Consider the following 23,242-nt stretch of genomic DNA (forward strand, 5'->3'; position numbering starts at 1 on the left):
AGAAACTGAGCTCCCGCCCATTGCCATTATTTGCAATAGGAGGGGGTGAGATGGGGGCGGAGCTAAGTACCACCGCTTAAGTCTGCCTCCATCCCGCCCCTCCCATTGCAAATAGTGGCAAGGGGCGGGAGCTCAGTTCCTGCTCCTGGCTCTTCCAATCCCCCCCCCCCCCTGCAGACAAGGACATCGTATATCGGCTCGGCGTGAAAACCGAGCCGATATACGGTCGTCTAAATAAGCCCTTAAATGTTTTTTTTTCTTTTTTTTTGCATGTGGATATCCCCACCTATAGATAGCAATGTGGCCGATCCGTGCGGACTTCGAGGTAAAATGAAGCATGCTGCGTTTTTTATCCCGCACGTGAAAACCGCAAATCAATTAAAATGCCATTTGCGGGTGCAAAATTCAATTTAATTGACTGCGGATCGCCATTGATTCCCTATGGGCAAAATTGAATGCAGATTTCTCCCGCAGAATCCGCAATTCAATTTTGCTAGCGGACATGAGGCCTTACTTGCACCATCGTTGTGGGGAAAAAGTCACTGATGTGCATAAGTCCATTCAAAAGAATGGAGTTCATATTTGTGCGCGTTTTGTCCGTCCTGCCGTGTGAATAAGCCCTTGAAGGCTTGAGCAGATCTTCAGTTGTAGGAATTTCTGCAACAATCCTGCACATGAATATACATTCAGCTTAGGGGACAATCGCATGGAAGAAGGGAGGATCGCAATGTGTTCATGCTGGATGTTGTCAAAGGTTAGTTCTAAAAGAACATTGCAGAAATTGAGTGCCGTGTGATATAAAATAAAACTTGAGAGACGTCCATGGGAAGAGGTGATCAGAAAGACAGTGGAAGATCATTTACAGGACTGTCAGATAGAACTTGGAAATAGCCCCTCAAATAAAGTAAAAAAAATGTAAGCGTTAGTGTTTACAGTGATTTTCTACATGGGTAACAAATGAGGGCAATCACTAATAGCAGCACCCCCTGGCAGTGCCGAGAAGGACTGCAAGCCAGTTCTCATACCCTGAACAATGTTACATCATTCCTGCCCCACCTCCTAATATTCCATCTACTTTTCAATGTTTGCTGTAGTTCTATCATTCCATTCCCGGATCAGGATGAGCAGCACCAGGAACGTAGCTGGGGAGTAAAGGGGAGGCAATGCAGTCAGGGGAGTTTCTTACAGTTTTTTCAACAGTGCAAGAAATGAAGATCCCTATGGGCAGATAAGAGATCTAATACTGTGTGGGCCAGATAGGAGGGCACCATCCCTGTGGAGAGGGCACCAAGGAGGTCACCATCACAAAGGGGGCTTATTACTGTGTGGGAGAAGAAGGGGAAACATAACTCTTGGGGATTGTGCTCCAATCTGTTAACTCCATAGTGATACCCCAGGCTGCTGGTGCTGCACGTATTGGTCAGTTACGACCAGGTTCACATGGTCTTTTCACTAATTCTACAACAAATCCACATCTTAAGGGCTCCTACCCACTTGCATTTTTTTAACACGATTGTCAATGAAACTTTCTAATATTAAAATCGCATCGCAAGTTTTTGCTTTGCGATTTTTGTGCAATGCATTTTTAACATTAGAAAGTCCCATTGACAATCGTGTTAAAAAAAATGCAGGGACATCGCAGTGTTAAAAAAACACAAGTGGGTGGGAGCCCTACGTCTCATTTTAATTTGTTTTGTTTGTTTTTTTACTGATTTTTATTGACTTTTTTCAACATATCAAAAGCATACAGAAAGAGATATCTCATCATTATCATACAGCTTACTTGATTTACATTCAAAGATATTGTCTGTGTCTTGAATGCATTGGTAAATTTTCATTTAGAACTTCACATTTTCCAAACGTATTCCCATGTTGTCTCCATTATAAATTCTAAGTACTCATGAGGGATATGGTCAGTATATGTGCTATCAATAAAATTAGGGGAGTACGTATAGATCATATGTTATATATACACATCTATTACTCTGGGTGTTTGCACTTTGTGAATCACTTGTCAGGTCTATTTGCTTATACGTATGCATGTTAACAAATATAACTCATCAACAATTAAAACCAAACACTTGGTTAAATAAGGGTGCATTCAGATGACCGTATATCGGCTGGGTTTTCATGCCCAGACGATATACGGCGTCTCTCTCTGCAGAGGGAGGAGGCTGGAAGAGCCGGGAGCAGTGCTCTGAGCTCCCGCCCCCCCTCTGCCTCCTCTCCACCCCCCCCCACCCCCCTCTCCGCCTCGCTGCACTATTTGCAATGAGAGGAGGTGGAACGGGGCGGAGCTAAGTTTCGGGAATTAGTTTAGCCCCCGTCCCACCTCTCCTCATTGAAAATAGTGCAGGGGCATGGAGAGGAGGCAGAGAGGGGGCGGGAGCTCAGAGCACTGCTCCCGGCTCTTCCAGCCTCCTCCTCCTGCAGAGAGGGACGCCGTATATCGGCCGGTGTGAAAACCCAGCCGATATACAGTCGTCTGAATGCACCCTAAAGGTGGAAATTATTAGTGATACTTCTCACGTCTTCCTTAAATTTGGATTCCAGAGTTATCGAGTGATCAAAACCCCTGGACTAAAGTTTCTCCTATCGGCTTATTTCATCTTTAATCTCCCCAGGCGGTTCGCGTCGTCTTGTATATAGTACCAGGTTGTGTTGCTAAACGGACGCATACACTCAGTGATCGCGTTTGGGTCCAGAAATCTCCCTATGAAAACTTGCCATTTCTTGAAGAACTTTTTGGCTTGGGACTCTGCACATCTCTCTATTTCCAATCTCTCCATCCTCAAAAGGCACCTTAATTGTTGTAGTATATTCAGTATTGTTGGAGGGTCTCTTATTAATTTTAATCAGAATCCTCACTGCAGTGTATACAGTGTACATTTTTTTCTGCATGCAAACTTCAAGTTCACGTGCAGAAGAAAAAAGTGACGTAATTTCTTAACATGGATTTTGCATTCAAAAATCACAGGGAATTTTTCCCTTTGTGCTAAGTTGTTTTGGAAGAGGAAAAATAAAAACACAGCTTTAATAGTTGTGTATTAGTATCAAAACACAGAGAAATGATGTATCAGTTGAAAAACCACAGCAGGTAGCCCTACTATGTTGATATAAAATACAAGGGCAGGTAAACAACGCATCCCTCCCTCAGCATGCAGATGGACAAATTGGTTTATGGGGGCCATAAAGCAATGAACCAATCTACATGCTGAGGGATGCCACATACTGATATACAAACGCTCATATACCTACCACATTTTGGGCGGAGAGGCTGTTTAGTAACGTACTTGTATTGCAATTTCGCAATCTTTGTGGAGGCATTGTTTTTACAGCATAAACACTGACAAAAATGACACGATAACCTCATTCTGTGCGTCAGTACGATACCAAACTTATTCAGTTTCTTTTTGTTGTACTACTCTAAAAATTTTTTTTTTTTGTTTGTTTTTCTTGACTCCATTTTCTGGCAGCCATAAGTTTATTTTTCTGTCAATATTGTTTTATGAAGGCTTGTTTTTTGCAAGATGACCTGTGGTTTCTCCTGATACCATAGTAAAGTACATGCAATGTCTTGAACACTTTTTATAAAAAATTTTCTTGGAGGTCCAAAAAGTGTAATTCTGTCTTTCGGAATTTTTTTTTTCTTTTGATAACGTTCACTATGCAAGATAAATAATTTGTTACTTTGATAGATCAGAATGTTACCGACGCACCGATACAAAATGTTTTTTTTTTTTCCATTTTGATTTTTATTATAGATATGGGGAAATTTTTTTTTTTTTTAAACTTTTTTTTTACTTACTTTTATATTTTTTTAGTCCCCATAGGAGACTTTAACTTGCAATCATTTATCGTTCATACCGTATAATGTATTACCATAATATTACATTACACCACATTTTGACAGGCAGTCTATCTTAATAGGCATTCATGGCAGCCCTGTGGGCCTTCAGAAGTCACCCGACTGCCATGGCAACTCCAATCAGGGCACTTAAATGCACCTTTCAGAGTTTATACTGACAATTAAGGGTTTATTAGCCGGAATCAGCATGAGCAGTGATCACAGCAGTTGCCAGCCGGTGTCAGCTGTCAGAAACAGCCGGCACCCACCCTGTATGTATCGAGATCTGCTCCTGTTCCCACTCCATACAAACCCCAATACTAGAAGGTATATATGTATGTCCAAAAGTATCAGGAGGTTAATTGTATGGGTCATTATGGACATGGTGATATCAAACACAGTTTTTTTTTTGTTTTTTTCTTTTGTTCAAAAGTAATTAAACGCTAATCACATCATCTTCACCACTGTCCTCACTACTCATTAGCTCATCCAGATTGTGGTTATTAATGGGTAAATGGCTGCAATAAGCGATTTTTTTTTTATCTAGGGTCCATTTTTTTCCACAATTCTGGTCATGTGATGTGTGATCTGGTTGCTGCTCAGGCTATTCATCATTGCATCTGCTGGAGCATGAACACACTGCACTCCAGCAGGACACATGATTATCTATAATGTCAGAGGTGGGAATATCCAAGAGTGTAATGATAAATACCTCTTCTTATGATGCAGACATTGTCAGTAGAACTGGGCCCACACTGGACTGATTGATGACATTTATACTCTTTATTCCTTATTTTTCCCCACCATTTTCCCATAAAGAAACATGCTTAGAAGGCCAAGGAATATAACGGAAATCAACATAATAGAATGTAACCGTGAATATAAAGTGAAGCAGATGCCCATATCAACCAGATGACTTCTTTTACAAAGCGGTCTCAAGAATTAGAATTGGACACTTATTAGTTGCTATGAACAAAAACATCTCTACCTTTCCTTCCAGTTTTGATCCATCTTCCCCTGATGTATTTCATATCAATATCCTTCTTGATATTGTCAATAAAAATTACTGAAGACGTTGCTGAATGTTTGCTGCTGGCCGTCATAGTAAAAGAGCTATTATACAGCAGCAGCAATTCATCTTTGTAACTTTCATTTTAAGTTCTAAATACCAGCTAATTGATTCTTGTTTTTGATATCTTCAATATTGAGTGTAGTTTCAAATGATCATTATATAGCAGTAGCTTTAGAACAGTTATAGCACTAGATGGATATTAAAGATCTCAGTAAGCTTCCACTAATGGAGGTTTCAGGAAGCCAGAATTGTATTATTCATGTTTATGGCTGCGCGAAAGGAAACAACATCCTATTCAAAGTAGGTACGAGCCAGAGTTATACGCCATCTAGAAATGGGGCAATGATTTTACAGAATGACCCAGGTATTAATACATTCTGTTGTCTGTTAGTGAACATTATCTACGCTGTTATTTCATTTCTGTCATTTGTATATAATTGTTATGTAACAGCATTAATATATCTAAAAATATGTAATACCAGATAGCATTATCATTTATATCTGTACCCTCTGCATAGATCTATTGATGCTTTTGTAAAACACCCCTTCTTCACGGATACAGAATTCTTAGATGAAAAGTTCCAGCAAAATATTTCACTGACGCAGTTGTATATTTTTGATGCAAAAATATGAAGGTGGATTCAGATTATTAACATTACAGGACATAAAATTCAGCCGAGTCCTGAGATACATTCACATCAAGAGGTGTGAATCTTAAGGTGCTTGTTTACAAACTATAGTCTTTGCTCGTCACATTAACAATATACCATCTGAACATAAGTTTCCAGTACAAGTGCAAACATGAAGCAGATAACTTAGGTCTAACCACATCAGACAGCTAATAATTATATATATATATATATATATATATATATATATATATATATATATATATATATATTTGTGCTGAGCAGCAGTTGTAGAAATCCGTACCAATAATAACTTGCATTATATAGTCACATTGTGTCAGATTCCAGCAGGTGTTTATTTAAGCACTAGCAGATAAGTTGTCCATCCAGCCACTAACAGAGCCCCAATCAGCACGGTGTAACTGAACAGCACGAAGGCCAGCATCTCCTTCAGTACCCGCAGATAGTGGACAGCGAATGAATCCCTGGGAGCCATAAGGAGTGCCGAGAAAGACCCTAAACAAACAAACCAGAGTCAGCAAATTAGAGAGCACATCAACCCCAAATTACATCCAGCATCAGTACACCAATTATATAGGACATTAACCCATATTCATTGTGACAAGCAGGATGCTACAATGTTATTCCAGCTTTATACAGTCTGTGTGTGTTATTTATATATAAGATTTGCAATTAACAGTATTATATAGACATATAGGGGCTTGTTAGTTGTTCCTGGGGTGGAGTGCTGACGGGAATATCTTTTATTGGCAATGCTCCTTGTCATGTTAAAGGTTTATGGACATCAGAAAGCAATAAGCAGAACGTAAGGGCACAGATATTCATTTTTAATGTTATAATTGCTTCTAATGCACTCACTGCCGGCATAAGGGAATAAATGCTGCAAGAAGTTTATGCAAAGAACATCTGTGATAGATGGATGGATAGATATGAGATAGACAGATATCATTTAAAATGTGCATGATTTATTATTAAAAGTAAATTAGACAACTTTGTGTTTCTTATCTAGATATAAAAAAAAGTCTATACTAGATAAAGAGCAGCCAGATGTAGGAAACTTTCTGCTTATGCCATAAGTTGGCTTCTAACTGCTAAAAAGTTTACAAATGTGTAAGACACACTATACATTTTCTCACAGAGGTAAATTAAGAGTTCCTCTTACCTTATAGAGTGCGGATGAGAGTAGCCTTCTTGGTGATGCTGCCTTACTTGTGCCGCCTGCTGTTTTTGTGTCCTGTGCGGGCAGGGGTAATGCAGTCTGATCCTCTTCCTCTTTGCTAATCCCACAATAATGATTGTGTATTCTGTCTGTACAGTTAATGGACTAGGTGTGGTCACAGACAATTACTACAGATGACAGAGGCAGCTTGAGAAGCTCTTATCAAAACCAAATCTATTTATACCGCTCAGCGAGGCTATACTGGAAAGGTAATATAGGAGATTTATATGGCACAAATGTAGCCCTAAAAACTGCAGCTGGCAAAAACCTAGTTCTATATTTTAAGCTAAAGATTTCACTGATAATACTGGGTATTAGGTTGTCTCATAATGCCTAAACTAAAATCGCTGACAAAAATGTGAAACTAAAACGTAACCTTTATTAGCAATAAATAGATAAAATATTAGTATAAAAGTAAATACTCCCCTTTAAATGTAAAGGGAAAGTCCCCTGGTTCAAATATCAAGGCATGACTGAATCGCAGGGTGACGTCACATTGTGACATTTTCTTGGCAGACTGTTTTGTGGGGTGGTTTGCCATTGCCTTCCCTGGTCATCTTTTACCCTTGTTTTGGGCATTTAGATATATTTTATATAGTTTCAGATTACAGGATGCACATGGGGACTGTTCAGGTTGGGGTTAGTGGTGGGCTATATATATTATATTCTGTAATTTTTTTAAAACTTATTTTTGTAACTAACTTTTTAGCATCTATAAGACCTCTGGGTGTCCCAATCCCTCCAGCCCCACCCCCTCTCTTGGCTAGAGAAGAATCACTATGAGAACCCCTATAGCCCCACCCCTCCTCCGCTCAGGGAAGCCCTGGGAAAGTCCTCTGGCCATGGCCCCCATCTCTCCAAATATGGGGTGGTATGTAGAAAATCCCCTGCTGCTCCGCCCCCTCTCCTCACTATGGGGGATTCCGAGACTCTTTTGCGATCTTCTCCCATTGATTTAAATGTGGCCAGCACTGCTGCTGCCGGCCCCATTAAAAACAATTGGCGATATCACAGATTTTTTTTAACACAAGTTGGAGTGAAAACATTGCAAATGAGAATGAAACCATAGAAAATCATTAATTTCAAAATCGTGCATTTTCACTAACTCTCGTAGCACAGGAAAATCTATCGTCAGTGTGTAAGAGCCCTTAGTGAAAGATAGCAGTATAGTGGAGCGTGCCTATAGGAGTTGTCTTAGGGATGCAGTCGTCGAATAGTGAGGAGAGAGTTAGTGGCAGTGAAAGCTGTTGTCAGGACGTCGGAGGAGTCTGGAGCCCTGCAGATTTCTGTTAGGAACCAGTCAGGAGAGTCACCAGACCCTGTAGCGAGTTGCAGCTACTGCAGCAGAGTGACGGCGCTGATCCCAGGGGAGAAAGAGAGCAAGCGATCGCTGAAGAAGGATAAGTAGCACCAAAATCCCCTTGCCATATACATCATCCTTTATCGGAATTTCCAGGGAGGCCATGTATGACAGGAGGGCCCTTCAGCAACGCCCCACCCCCCCACAATCAGGAGAGATAACGCTCCAAATTTCCGTTAAGGCCTAACGGTCGACCAGCGCCTGCACGGAGGCAAATTAATGTGGAAACCAGGAGTCAAAGTCATACAAGACACAATTACAAGGCTACCAAAGGGAAGCCCATACCATTAGGTCACCATTTTGGGAATTTAAAGGAGTAAAGGTGTTTAATAGCTGCGGATTTACTGTACTGTACACCAATAGAATTTCTGCTATATCTCCATTACAAAATTTTAAAAAAGAATAATTACGTTTATTTTACCAAACCTTGGCTTGGTGTGATTAATTCATCATCTTCATCATCCATTACATTTTGTGCTGTAAGGCACTGGTGTCACAACAAATTAATAGGAATAGTATACATATTCCGCAACACCCATTTATGATGCCACATGGAGGTAGTTGGTGTGGGATCTGCCAGGCTGATGCCAGAGAAGAGCCACCAGTAAAGGAAGAAGAAAGCAGACCCCAGTCACCAACCATAACCAACCGCCCCTCCACATCCTAATTCTGGATGATGGAATAAACAGTGTTGATGCAGATCCCTGAAAAAAGAATAGGCCTATCAATCCCCCATACGAAATTCCTGTCCAGGACTTCACCATAGACACAGCTGTATTTATCGGCGTCCTGAAAACCCTAAAGTTACAATTAAGGTGGATAACAGCAGTCCAGGTGTGACTTGTTCTGTACCACCCTGTACTGAGGTTCTGCAACAGTTGGAGAAATAGTATAGTAGATACCCCAGCTGCAGAACTGTGAAGAGAAGAAACTATCAGTTACTGACATGAAGCCCCCTCTTCTTCAAAACTACGTTCTGCAGTTGCTGAGGTATGTATTTCCCACCTCCTGGAAATGTAAGCAGTATCATTTAATACTGCTAAAAATTCAAAAAGTGTATTTTTATAATGAAACAAAACATTAATTGTTTGTGTAAGGAGTTTCTAAAAACTGATGTTCACTAAGGGGATAGAGATATTCATAGGGATCAATGTGCACAGTGACCTTGATCTGGATTATGATTTCTCCAGCAGGCTTTGGGGTATTTTGTCGCTTTCCGAATTGAGTATCGTGTGCACACATCGTCGACCAGAATCAGACACGAATGCTTGTCTAAAACCGGGAGAGTCTCTACCATGTGTAGAGGCTCAGGCTTTTTATTATAACACATGACAACCACCCTTCAATGGGCGTGCAACAGATTACATCAGTAACATATAAGATTCTCATTCGCTGGATCATATAGAATTCCCAGCCTCCTTGCCCACCTTCTCTCAAGTCCAGTATAATGTGGACTTTTGTCCTAGCTGAAGTCATCTCCCTGTAGTGATGAATCAGTGTTTACCTAGCTTCAGGATGAGGAGTGGAAGGGGGCTAGGCAAACACTCAGTATTAAACACAGGATATACACGACACTATGGCCCTTTAACTCTTAGGAACTGGTTGAGCAACTTCTATGTACTTAGAGCAAATACATCACCCATCCATTGGCTAGCAAATACCATGATTAGATTGTGTGTGTCCTTTAGACTCCACAGAGCTTAGAGTCATTACAACAGCAAAATACATCTGGGTTATATTAATCGATAGACATTTTATAAATAATCATCATGTCTATCACAATCCCCCCTTAAAATGTCTATCCTCTAATTCTCTATCTAATTTTCACAGTTTTCTGCGCCTATAACTGGAGCGCGTTGAAGGTTCGTTTTAGGGTCTTCAAGGGGGTGTAGGACTTGTCCACTCCTTCTGGGGATGCATCCAGCAAACTCATGGTGGGAGCGGCTTTTCCAGCATCAGTTTCACAGGTCTCTCTGACACAGGGGATAACACAGCAGACTAGAACAGAAAAGGTAACCATCAGTTCACATACAACAGCGACGCCCGTCTGTGCCAGGATCCTTTACCACCCGCTCATCCATGGCGAGTGCTGGTCCCAAAAGTTAGCTCTTTTTAGTTAGTGCGGTCAGCTTCTTAATGACAACTGCGTCTTTACCCGCTGGTCACGTGTCGTCTAGGATGTAGGTATGACAAGTCTCCCCTATCATCTTTCAGACACTCCCCTTTTTAGCTAAAGTCGTCTCTAAGGCCATTCTATTTTTTTTAAAAAGTCATAGTCGAGGTAGGTCCTATTGGTCGACTAGTCCCTATAAGGCGTCTCTAGTATAATTTATAAACCGCTGCTAATTATAATAAACATAATTAATCCAGTCAACGTTTATTTACCATAATGACCAGGAAAATGGACTCGAATCTAGTTTTAACTTGGTCTCTAATTTTTAAAACTCGTCAGGTACCCCCCTTGGCTATCCTATGACGTCAATGTACACGTGTAGATCAAAACTACCACCAGGGGTCTCTCTTCTCGCTCTAGCATAATGTTACAATACTAGTAGCGTGAACAGGTACGCACGGCGTGGGACTCCCTAATCTTCACCCACACCAATGTCCCTCCTGGAGATAGTCCTAATGGTGAACACGTCCAAGTCGCCTCACCCTTGCGTCAGGGTTTTCCCACTGCCCGTAAGTCCCTACTCCTAGGAGGGGGGGGATCCCTACCTTACCTCAGAGGGAGGCCATGGATTCCCTGGGCTCATTTCCGGGCATCCATACCCTCTATCTGTACAAGTTAACACCCCACAGGGTGTGCCCTCGCCGGAACCTAAGGTCTTCTGCACTATCCCTAGGCAAATGGGAATTCCACTGACAATCCATCTTAGGAGATCGGGGCAGGCACAGTACTAGTACATTTCTCCTTTTCTTTGGTAGCGTACGTGGTTGGCATTATCAGAACTGGCTCTTCATCTTTTTCAAACAAGGGAAACGTTGGTGTCTGACAGGATGTGGAGGAGCATAAGGGCTTTACTAAGGCACACTCCCCTGTCCAATTACCCTCCAGGCGGGTCCTCTACCTCATGTCTCCACAAAGCCAGTAAACGTCTCCTAAGGACTGGACCTGATTCTGCATCTATTCCCCTCCTATCATACTGTAGGAGGAGCAATACCCGTTGGCGAGTTCCCCAAAAATCTCCCTCCACCCTGCCTATTTGCCTGGCAGGTGTAGTTTCCAGGGTAGTCAGTAATACTCTCTCCGGTGCAAAACACTTAAGTAGTTATAGAGTATTCCTTCTTCCATTTCTCACGGACAGTGTAATTAGCGGAAATGTTCGTGAAGAGACTAATAAACCACTCTTCAGCATCTACAGGGAGATTTAGGGGGACCATCCCCGAGTGTAGTCGGGCACTACCGCACACGCAACAGTTAGACTTGTTGCTCCTGTTAGCATTGTACCTCATCAACTCCAACCAGAGATTCTGGTCAGAGTAGCCAGTCGCTACTGTCAAGGTGTCCTCAAAAGGTAGGGTCGGCTATGATCATCATGTTCGTCAAGGTCTTTATCTTACGGCGGAGGGGGTTAATTATGGGCACGGGACTAAGTGAAGGCTTCCATTCGGCTGCATCTACCATATCCCTTATTTTAAACTTCCCTAAGGGATCTGTCCTCCCGTACCGGTATGTCCCCAGACTATAAGTCTCCCCGTCCCCCGGGCTTGGATCTCCCATGGTTAATGTAAAAACCGCATTAAAACCAAGCAACATACTAAGTTCAGCCTTCCAATACCTGCTGTCCTTATTATTCTCAAGGAGGGTTATACGACTAATTAGGGATTTCCCGCTCTTATCTTTCTTATTTAAGGCACTTCGCGGTTTATAGGACTAGTCTGTTCCTGCGTTCCATCCCACTAATCCCCAATAACGGCAGTCTTCTCCCCAGACGTTATCAGTGGCACGAACATATTGTATTCCCCGGGTATATGAGTCATATAACCAGCTGGACTGAGCTAAATCTGGCCTACGGTGGGATCTTGTGCCTAGACACGGGACCACAGTACAATAGTCGAAGGAATATGCGGCTACTTGAGCATTGGACGAGTTATACTAGAAGGTAACCATACCCCCATATTCTTCCGACTAAGGATTCCAGTTGCCACCCTCCTCTCTCACTAGCCCTAACCAGAGTAACGTCTTTGGCACAACTAAGACTGGTCTCCCGGATCTGAAGCTTTCTTACAGTATGAAGCATGGATCCATGTAAGTCTTTCGGCTAGTTTCACAGCTGTGGCAGTAGTCAGAAGCACCTGGTAGGGGCCATCAAATCGGGGCTCAGGAGGGTGCTTCCTGGGGAACTTCTTGACACACACCCAATCCCCAGGCTGTAAGATATGTGTCCCAGTGTCTGCCTCTGAGTCTGGAAGAGAACACCTGTGCATAGGCTTTGGTTAGTTCTTTAACAACGGAAATCACATACTCAGTCAACACATCAGATTGTAATTGTAACTACTGAGGATAGTAACAACCTAGCCTTGGGGCTAGCCCAAACAATCTCGTAGGGAGATAATGTATAATCCCCCCTGGGTTCACATCTAACACTGTATAAGGCTATTGGATGACAGTCTTTCCAAAGTGGTGTCATTTTTAAGTATCTTACTTTTTAGCGTGCCACTACGTCTCTCCACCTTTCCACTACACTAAAGATGGTAGAGTATGTAAAAGGCCTGGGATACACCAGAGCAGACATGACATGTTACATTCACCTGCGAAGTTTATACCTCTGTCTGACTCTGAATCACTTCTGGTACCCCATATTCACAGTTTACCTCGTTCATGAGCTTCTTTGCGGTTACCTACTTGTTTACCTTGGTAACAGGGTCGGCCTCCAACCTGCAAAGACATCAACAACAACAAGCACGTAGTCATACTTCCCAACATGTGGGAGCTGAACGTAGTCAATTTGCGATCCCTGAAATGGGTAGAGTGGTCCCGGCAAGTGTGATGTGGCAAATTTACTTCTGCCCTGACTCACCTATGGCATAGATCATGCTAAACCGGACAAATGATGCAGCAGCTACAGAGAACCCAGAAGTCGCCCAACCTCTTTCAAGCGTCGTCGTCAGTGCTGCTTTACTAGGTGGGTCTTTGCGTCCATCACCTGGGCCATCATGGGATACAGGAACTGTGGTGGGCAAGTGCTGTTGACCGTTCACCACACACTGTCCTGTTTCTGCTGCTCCCATATTAGTCCATTTATTCTTTTCTTCCTTGCTGGCTTGTAACTGTAAAAGTCTTTTAGCATATCAAAGTCCAAAGTTTTTGTCAATGTCCAAAGTTTTTTACCACTGACTCATGCTGTCAGTATCTTTTCTTCTTTCTTCCACGGCTTGAAGGCCGCTGCCTTTGCTATGCTGTCAGCGAGGGTGTCGTCTCTCGCCTCTCCAGTGTAGGACTCGGTGCGAACTCTCAACTTTGTCAGGTAGAAGCAGGGCCTCCATGCGACTCTGTACCGCTGCACCATTCTCAATTGGTTGTCCTGTTGAGGTAAAAACTGTCTGGCCTTCCATATTGGGCCGTAATCATGAGCTATGCCAAATGCATACCAGGAGTCAGTGTAAAGGGTTGCCGTCTTACCTCTCGCCACTCTACACGCCTCAGTGAGGGCCTTCAATTCCGCTTCTTGTACTGAGACATGCGGAGGCAGAACTCCTGCTTCTAGGACATCTTGTTGTGTGACCACTGCATATCTGATGTGGAGTCATCAATCCTCACCCTGGTACCATCTGCAAAAAGCTCAACATATGCATTATCAACAGGGGTTCTGATAACTGTTTGCATACCTGCAGTTTCTTACTGAATTAGTACTAAATAATCGTGCTGATGTTTTATTTCACATGGCTCGGAATCTTGTTATCTTATTCCATTTATTTTTATTTTTTTCAAACCCAATAGCTGATCTACAACACCTAGATCATCTATGGCCCAGATCACCTCTGCCTCCCCCCTTTTGAAGCGGAATACTCAATGGAAAAAGAGTCATTGCGTTCAAACTAGTAAACCAAGAGGCACAAAAACAAGCACTTTGTAGGTCAAGGTGACATTGTATGCAGCGAAGTCTGAGCAAAAATCTCCTTACAAAAAAAATGTTGTTTTTTTTTTTTTTCCCTTTCAGGTCGCAGTTAGTATTTTTTAACACAAGGGGGCGCCACACAATTCAAATTTTACGTCACCCAGTGTAATAGTATTTCAGGGTATGGCCAGCGTTTAGCTTTTACTCTCCTGTCGGAATATAATTATAGCTTCAGTGTAGACTGACACTAGAATATACAAAAGACTTAAAGAAAAACTAAAGAATACGGATGAATTAACATCCTACTCTGGGCAATTCAGTCCCTCTTTCTTCACATAAAAAGTAAAATTACTTCACCAAATTGCATGAAAAAGTTTGCTGGGTGACTATAGGGAAATTATTTCATCTGTAGGAGCCTTCCATAACATCATCGGTCTGAGTATCCATTGGAGAAGCGGGCAGTGGAAAACAGAGCCCCTGGGAACATGAGAGAGCGTCCCCTGTCATGTATTCCTGGTCTCTGCCCCCCATGCATCAACTCCAACCTTCCATGCACTATAAACCAGCTTAGTCATCTACTATGTCCCAAGCTGCATCTCCACAAAGGTTTGTTTCCCTGAACTTATCACACATCCAAAGTGGCCACATCTTGGAGTGTAACAAAGTCCGGTCAAACAAGACCTTACTTCAGACAATCATGATGTTAGCACTGGATACAGTGGCATTGGGGAATATAGGCCTCCCAAGTGCAGCAAAATGGCCGCCAGAGGCAGAAAGGGGCGGGGCTACAAATCTCCCAGGTGAGGCAAAATGGCTGCCGGAGGACCGGGCGGGGCCAGGGGCAGCAGCACTCCCAGGTGAGGCAAGATGGCCGCTGGAGGAGGAAGGGGCGGGGCCAGGTCCTGTCCCGGATGGGGAGGGACCGGAAGTAACATCACACACCCTGAAAGTGAGCACATGGGGGGAAGTAACTTCAGGGTGGGGGCAGGCCTCACTACATTTACTGCAGAGTCACACTATGTTGGATTGTAAACATTGCAAGCACAGCCGCCATTACAGGGAGGGGCTGTAGTCAACACAAAGACATTACATTGTTCATAAGCAATACACATACCCCCCCCTACATGCTTTCCCCTCTTCAATCTCTTAACTACGTTATACCTCCTCCTAGCAATCTAAAAACACCTTTCTTTCTGCTAGGCTTCCTGCTCATCTTCTGTAAACTTTCTACAATCTATCTTATCTGTCTATAACCTGGCATTTCTGCTTATCTGTCCATGACCTAACATTTCTTTCTGCAACTTTTCCTGGTCCTTTCCCATTGTTCAGTAACCAAATCACAAGCTCTATGACCTTTGTCCTTGCTCACTTTGCTCAACTCTATTCTATTCGAAGACACAGTAGTGTTTCTCTTGTAAAATCTGCTTTCTTAAAATTCTTCCCATATAACCTGTCTTTCCCACTCAGAAAAGACAAAGGAAACAGAAAGGGTTAATTGAAAAAAGCTTTCAGTTCACTCTCTTATCAGCACCCCTCCCCCAATAATCAACACTGCACATTCTTTCTATAATACCAGACAAACGGGATTACTGGAGAATACCCACAACGGCTCAAGGTATATATATATCTCATCCACCTTTATATCAACCAACCTCTACTAGTAATCCCCAAGAGCACTCCTTGTACACGATCTAGACAGGACATTTAGCTATACACAGAGACTGACGATTATTTTCAATGACCAAAACCTCAATAATATTCTGGAGAAATCAGCCGTCACAAAGCACGACTATACTTCATACGTATATACCTTTCCACATATGAGAACATAACACGCTCAATCATAAAGTTAAGTATACGTATCATAAATCTTCCTAACCTCACACTAGTTTTACCTAGGAGCACGTGTCACTGGCGTGTTCCCTCAGACTTAAACAGCCGAGTCCGCCCTCCCGACACATTAACCCTCACAGAATTTATCTCTTGGTCTTGCATAAACAATTTTTAACCGTCTCAGACACAACAGCATACACAGCGTACAAAATACCCCTAGACAGGTAAAAACGGTGGTTTTTCCGAGTGGACAGACCTGTCTTTCAGTGAAGGTCCAGTCTGGATCAGGAACAGGCAGAAAAGCAGTCAGAACCCAGCTCACATCGGTAGATTTACATAAAGCAATCTTACCGTATTCTGTAGATTTTCGGGCCCCTGAGTTCTGCGTGCCATCTGCCGATCTCTGTACGTTCCAGGCTGTGACCTCACAGATCCACTCGCTCACCCAGGGACTCCACTGATCTGGATTATGATTTCTCCAGCAGGCTTTGGGGTATTTTGTCGCTTTCCGAATTGAGTATCGTGTGCACACATCGTCGACCAGAATCAGACACGAATGCTTGTCTAAAACCGGGAGAGTCTCTACCATGTGTAGAGGCTCAGGCTTTTTATTATAACACATGACAACCACCCTTCAATGGGCGTGCAACAGATTACATCAGTAACATATAAGATTCTCATTCGCTGGATCATATAGAATTCCCAGCCTCCTTGCCCACCTTCTCTCAAGTCCAGTATAATGTGGACTTTTGTCCTAGCTGAAGTCATCTCCCTGTAGTGATGAATCAGTGTTTACCTAGCTTCAGGATGAGGAGTGGAAGGGGGCTAGGCAAACACTCAGTATTAAACACAGGATATACACGACACTATGGCCCTTTAACTCTTAGGAACTGGTTGAGCAACTTCTATGTACTTAGAGCAAATACATCACCCATCCATTGGCTAGCAAATACCATGATTAGATTGTGTGTGTCCTTTAGACTCCACAGAGCTTAGAGTCATTACAACAGCAAAATACATCTGGGTTATATTAATCGATAGACATTTTATAAATAATCATCATGTCTATCACAACCTTATAAGTTGGCTTAAGAACACAAACACAGCTAGCTACAATAATGAATTTCTCTGTAAAATCTCAGAATACATATTTATTTTACTAGATTGACCCGATGTTTCCTACGCGAACATAAAATGTTTGAAAAAATGGTTTTAAAAATGTTTTAAGAACTGATTATTTTAATTGGCAAGGACTTCAGGATAAACTACATTTACAGTGTACCAACTTCCATCGGAGCGTACCCCTAGAACTGTTTGCCGTCCACGGCTTGGTCTTCCACGTTTTGAGGACATAGCAACAGTCAAACTGGTAAGCACTTGACATGAATGTCGCTTAGCAACGCTTGACTCTCCCCAGCAGCGCTGTTGGCTGAAGCACAACAGCGCCGCTAGACTTAACATAGGAATTTGACCTGGCCTGACAGTCACTCAATGTATCAAACTCAAATTTTATGATTTTACAGCAGTGGTGAGTATGTAACAAATCTAATGACACCAAAATCATCCAAAGGTCACGCAAAGGGGTCAAAGTGTGGGCCAAGAAAAAGCCTGCAGGCTTTTATATATTAGATATGGATCATGGATATATTGTAGATATTTCTGTTACTCACCAGTTATGGTGCCACGTGACTTTATTTGTGATTGTACTCAACAAGAGAAACCAAGTAATCTTGTAGATATAATACCTTTTAATGGCTAACAAAAATACATGATGTTATCGCTAGCTTTCCAACCTACTTAGGGTCCTTCCTCAGGCATTTTTTTGAAAAGTTATTCAGAACTTCCAGCTAATATATCCAATGCAGGCAGACACTCATAGCACTATATATGTTTCACTGCCCAAATTCTCTAGTGCATGTGTGGCAGAGGGGTTCCTGCTATTGTACAGGTCAGACAGTAAGAACGTCTGCACTAAGAACAACTTCTTCTCACAAGTATTGAAAATATTACATGGATGTTCCTAGAAGAATTAAAAGAACACCAGAGGATGCCAAAACAAGTATCTAACAGCAATTTCCAGACAAAGGAGCATTTTTTAATGATTCTAGTTGAAAAATGCTGTTTTCGTACAGAAGAATGTAATATTTGTTAATTTATATAAAACAGAACAAATTTGGATTGTTGGAAATAATCAGTCCTTTCCATTAAGTGACATTATACAGAGATCTTGAAAATCATTAGGAAATTATACACAAAAGTACAATATATTAGAAAATATCACTTATGTAAATAAGTTACAAACCTAGGAATCCCCCTTCCAAATATCATGCTCATTACAGTATGTTTGGTATCACACTGAAGGTTACGGAAAGCGTTACCCTATCCGCTTAAGTATGAAAAATAGTGAAAATAAGAACAGCAGTGTTATTATAATATCTGTCAGTGAATGTATGTCATTTTGAAGGTGAATGTCAAGAAATAAAGATAGCAGTGCTTATAATGAAAATAGACACAAAGCTACTAATAATGTTTGTATTACAGCCGTGCCTGGTAGACTCATTTACCCCCAAATCAAATCTCTGAGTTAAGAAAAGACATTACATAGTACCAACTGGAAGCAAATGGCATCGTAATATAATCAGCAGCTCTGATTATTGCATTACAGCCTGCCTAGCCATCAGGCCTTACAGAAGACAAGAGCATCAACAAGGTTTTCAGGAAGCTTCTTAGTGATAATTGCTCCTCCAGAGAGCTGCTGCTTGTGTCAAAGTTAATCTGCGGCAGGGCAAGCCATGGCTATATAGATCCCTGTTCAGCACATGGGATATTAAACAAACCACAGAGAATAGCAAAATGAAAGTGGAGGAATGAGGGTGAATTCTTCTGCTATTTGAAGGAAATCATCGACATGGTCAGGTCTAAGTCCTGCTAATAGGGAAGTCAAGACCTCAGTGTGATGCATTTTTGGCATCTGTAGGTAATACAGATTATGTGGAATCTCTTATAAGACATCCTCCACACTCCAGCTCAGTGCACTGCTCCCGAACCGTTCCGCCTCCTCCCCCTGCAGAGAGGGACACCGTATATTGGCGGGCGTGAAAACCCGGTCGATATACGGACGTCTGAATAAGCCCTAAGCAAGAGGTTTTTAAACATTTCCCATTTATTATCTGTATTCTTCTTTTTGCGGACATCGTCCCAGTCAATAAGGTTAAGGTCATCTCTAAGCAGATCGAACTTTGCCTTCCTAAAGTTTAGTATTTTTGTAGCTTCCTGATGAAAGACAAGTGGAAATCTATTATCTTATGGTCACGACTTGCCAGGTGCCCCCCAACCTTCACTCGTTTTTCTTTCAGGTCTGTTGGTTAATATTAAGTCCAAAGTGGCCATCCCTCTAGTTGGGTCCTATAGAAAACCCTTATTGAGATTTTATTATTGTTCCCCCCCATGTATTTCTATCCATAGAGACTGCACCTGTAGATCTCTCTCACATATATCTCCTCATAGTGTGGGCTTTAACCCCTTCCCGCTATAGGACGTACATCTACGTCATGCAGCATCGGGGTATGTATGAAGAACGATTGTGTAGCTATCTCTCGTCATGCAGCACGGGTGTCAGCTGTGTCTTACAGGTGACCCCCGTGCCCTCCGCGGCGAGATTTCAGGGAGCTGTGCGGGTGTCATGGCAGCTGGGGTCCTCCTGAAAGGCCCTAGGGCTGTCTCGGAAGACTGCCTATCAAGCCATTCCCGTGGGGTGGCTTGATAGACTGCAATATGATGTAATGCTTACATCATACTGCTGGAGCTATCAAAGCATCACTAGTTGTGGTCCCCTAGGGGGGGGGGGGGGGGCTTAAAAAAAAATAAAGAAAGTAGAAATCACATCAATAAAGTTTTGTTAATTGTTAAAAAAATAAATAATAAAGTTTAAATCACTTACCTTTTGGCATATCTATAATAAAAAAATCTAAATCATAAAACAAAAGTACATATTTGTAATCGCCGCATCCGTAAAAGTAGGATCTATCAAAGTAGTGCACTATTTACCCCGCACGGTGAACGTAGTTTAAAAAAAAACAAAAAAAAAAACACCTGCAAGAAATGCACTTTTTCAGTCACCCTGTCTCACAGGAAAAATGCAATAAAAAGCGATCAAAAAGTGGTATGTATTCCGAAATGGTACCAAAGTAAACTACAGGATGTCTCGCAAAAAATAAACCCTTGCACAACTACAAAAAAAAGTTATTGAGCGCAGAAGATGGCAGCAGAAAATGTAAAAAATGAAATGACTTTAAAAAAAAAATTAGTACAGAAAAAAAAAAATACAAGTTTGCTATCATAGTAATCGTACTGACCCATAGAATAGAGTTATCATGTCATTTTTGTTGCAGTTAGTGCGCCGTAGAAACAAGACGCACTGAAAGATGGTGGAATGTCATTTTTTTTCCATTTTACTCCATTTATAATTTTGTAAAAGTTTTTCAGTACATTATATGGTACATTAAATAGCACCATTAAAAAATACAACTCGTCCCACAAGAAACAAGCCCTCATACAGCGACGTCGATGGATAAAGAAGTTCCAATATTTTTAAAAGGGGGGAGGAAAAAACAAAAACGGAAAAAAAAGGGCCGCGTCATTAAGGGGTTTAAAAGGAGTGTGTTTCAAACAATGCAGAAATGGTCATTATTTTGCACCTGTAGTTGTAAGCCAAAACCAGAATGGCATTTAAAAAAAAGAAGCCACAAAATATAAATTCTTCAATGTTATATTTCTGTGTTTAGTTTGAGTTGACAAAATATTTATTGATTTTGTAATGGTGAAAATATATCAATCAAGACGTTCAACATTACATTCATGTATAAAGTCAGGAGGCAACTAAGGCCCAATGTCCACGGGCGGATTTTAATAATAAAATCCACAGATCTAGAAGCCCATAGGGATGAATTAGTGTCCACAGGGGATTTTATGGTTCAATTGGTTTTTTGTTTTTTTTAACTTGGTTTTATTTAACAGAATACAAAATCACAGTACAGAGCATATTTGTTTAGAAAGAAGCATTGTATATAGCGTTGAATATTTCTATGCGAATAATATATATGCGTTCAAGTACATCAAGTCTGATCTGCACCTATATAAACTGGACAATAAAAATATTGCTTTTTGGTTTTGTTTTGCTTGGTTTCATACTGGGTAATTGAGTAACAATAAAGAGGGGAGGGAGTATCGGAGAGCCCGCGCCGGGCAGCCACTCAATGCCTGGTGGGGAAAAAAGGGGGATGTATCAGAGATACGAATGGAATGTGGGGAGGGATGAGGGGAATGCGGAGTATGGATGGGGGAGGGGAGGGGCAAGAGTCTGGATAGAGATCAGGTTGATGATAGCGTGTGGCGGTTGATAAGCCAGAGGCCCCAGATCTCCTGAAACCTACCCGGGCATCCCCTGTTCTTATAGATAATTTTTTCATATGGAGTGATGTCGTTTATTAGTTTAATCCATTGTGTTAGAAGGGGCGGGCCTGCAGCCATCCAGTGCAGTACCACCACCTTGCGGGCCAGGAACAGTATTTTCCTGAGAAAGATGCGTGTATATTTGGGCCATTGATCTTCCGGCAGTAAACCAAATAGAATTATCTTGGGATCCATTGTTATAGTAAATGGGGGTAGTAAAAGGGAGTTTGCAAAGGCTGTAATGTCAGACCAGAATGTGTTTATTGGTGGGCAATCCCAAATTAGATGCCAAAAATTCGCCCCAGGTTGGTGGCATCTGTGGCATGAGTTTGATGGGACGTTGGCCATTTTGTGTAATCGGCTAGGGGTTAGATAAGCTTGATGGATTATATAAAGTTGGATCAGTTTATTATTCACGGCAGGAGAGACAGACATGGGTTCAATGGGTTTTTATTGGAATGAAAAGACATACAACAATCATATCAGCAAACGGTGTATATCAGGCTTTGAAACTTTTAAAACATATGCATATTTGAGATACATCCCCTGTTTGCTCCACTCCTACATCTCTGTGGAGACTGCAGCTTATCGGTCTTCTTTCCAAACAGTTTTTAAACTTTTCTTTAACAGAAATATTCTTTCCCCACCTCCGGGTAGGGGACCAGGAGGTGTGGATAAAAGAAATTAAAGAGAGAAATAGAAAGAAAAGAAAAAGTGAAAGAGGAGATGAACAATAGGATGGCTCTGGTGAGCTGGGGGGGGGGGGGAGGGGGGTATAGGTGGGGGGGGGGGGGGGAAATGGATGCCTTAGGGAGCTTTAATGGCCCTCTATCTGAAAAACCGGAAAATAATTTAGCCAACTCAAATTTGTGTCTCCTCAGGGAGGGCGGGCCTGAGCTCAGAACACCTCACCGGCCTCAGCCCCCAAGATGGGCCTGGGTTCCCAAACCACCAAGTGCGGCGCTCATGAATAGCCGCGTGGCTACGTCAAATTTGCCTACCGGGAGGCCCAGTCTCCCAATCCCGGTGACTGTCTAAAGTCCAGCCACGGTCTCCATGTTGCATAAAACCTCTCTACCGTTGTCTCCTCCTCCGCCCTCATTTCCTCGAATCTGGCCAAGGTATTGACAGCTTCTACCCAGTGGTTCCTTGCGGGTCCCGAGGTGACTCGCCAGAATCTTGGGATGATCTGCCGCACAGCCAGTATGAAGAATCTTAGGAGCCCTTTTTTAACGTGGGTCATGGGTTCCTGATAGATGGATAGAAGGGCCATCTCGGGTGTGAGCACAACTTTCGTTCCGCACAATCTGTTGTAAAGGGCCTCTACGTCACCCCTTAATGTCGCCATCGGAGGGCATTCCCACCAAATGTGTACCATATTTCCCCTTCTATTTGCGCACCTCCAGCACTGGGTGGAGGACTGAGGGAACATTTTATGCATTCTTTCCGGGGTTGTGTACCACTGAGATAGGACCTTGTAGTTGAGGTCATGTAGCTTTGAGTGAACTGTGACCTTGTGTGTTAGAGTGAAGGACTTCTGCCAGAGGTCAGCGGAAAAGCCCCTCCCCAGATCATCCTCCCATGTTCTCGTGAACCTCGGGAGTTCGTCCCCCATCTCACGATCCAGCATTAGCTTGTATAGCCGGGAGATTAAGTGTCTCGGGGCTTCAGTAGACATGCACAACTCCTCGAAGGGAGTGAGGACCTTATGTAAACCCGACCCGGGTGCCAGGGCCTCCAGCGAACCC

General features: G+C 42.3%; 1 protein-coding gene across 1 annotated transcript; it reads right to left on the minus strand.

The window, feature by feature from the left end:
- Nucleotides 1–5,831: 5,831 nt before the first annotated feature.
- Nucleotides 5,832–6,844, minus strand: LOC136626970 (uncharacterized). The gene is made up of 2 exons (XM_066601924.1): nt 6,732–6,844; nt 5,832–6,064 (listed from the first exon to the last, which is right to left on the minus strand). The coding sequence occupies exon 2, from the start codon at nt 6,042–6,044 to the stop codon at nt 5,904–5,906; it is 141 nt and encodes a 46-aa protein (XP_066458021.1). The 5' UTR covers nt 6,045–6,064; nt 6,732–6,844; the 3' UTR covers nt 5,832–5,903.
- Nucleotides 6,845–23,242: the final 16,398 nt, after the last annotated feature.

Source organism: Eleutherodactylus coqui, chromosome 5 (genome assembly GCF_035609145.1).
Source record: "Eleutherodactylus coqui strain aEleCoq1 chromosome 5, aEleCoq1.hap1, whole genome shotgun sequence".
NCBI lineage: Eukaryota > Metazoa > Chordata > Amphibia > Anura > Eleutherodactylidae > Eleutherodactylus > Eleutherodactylus coqui.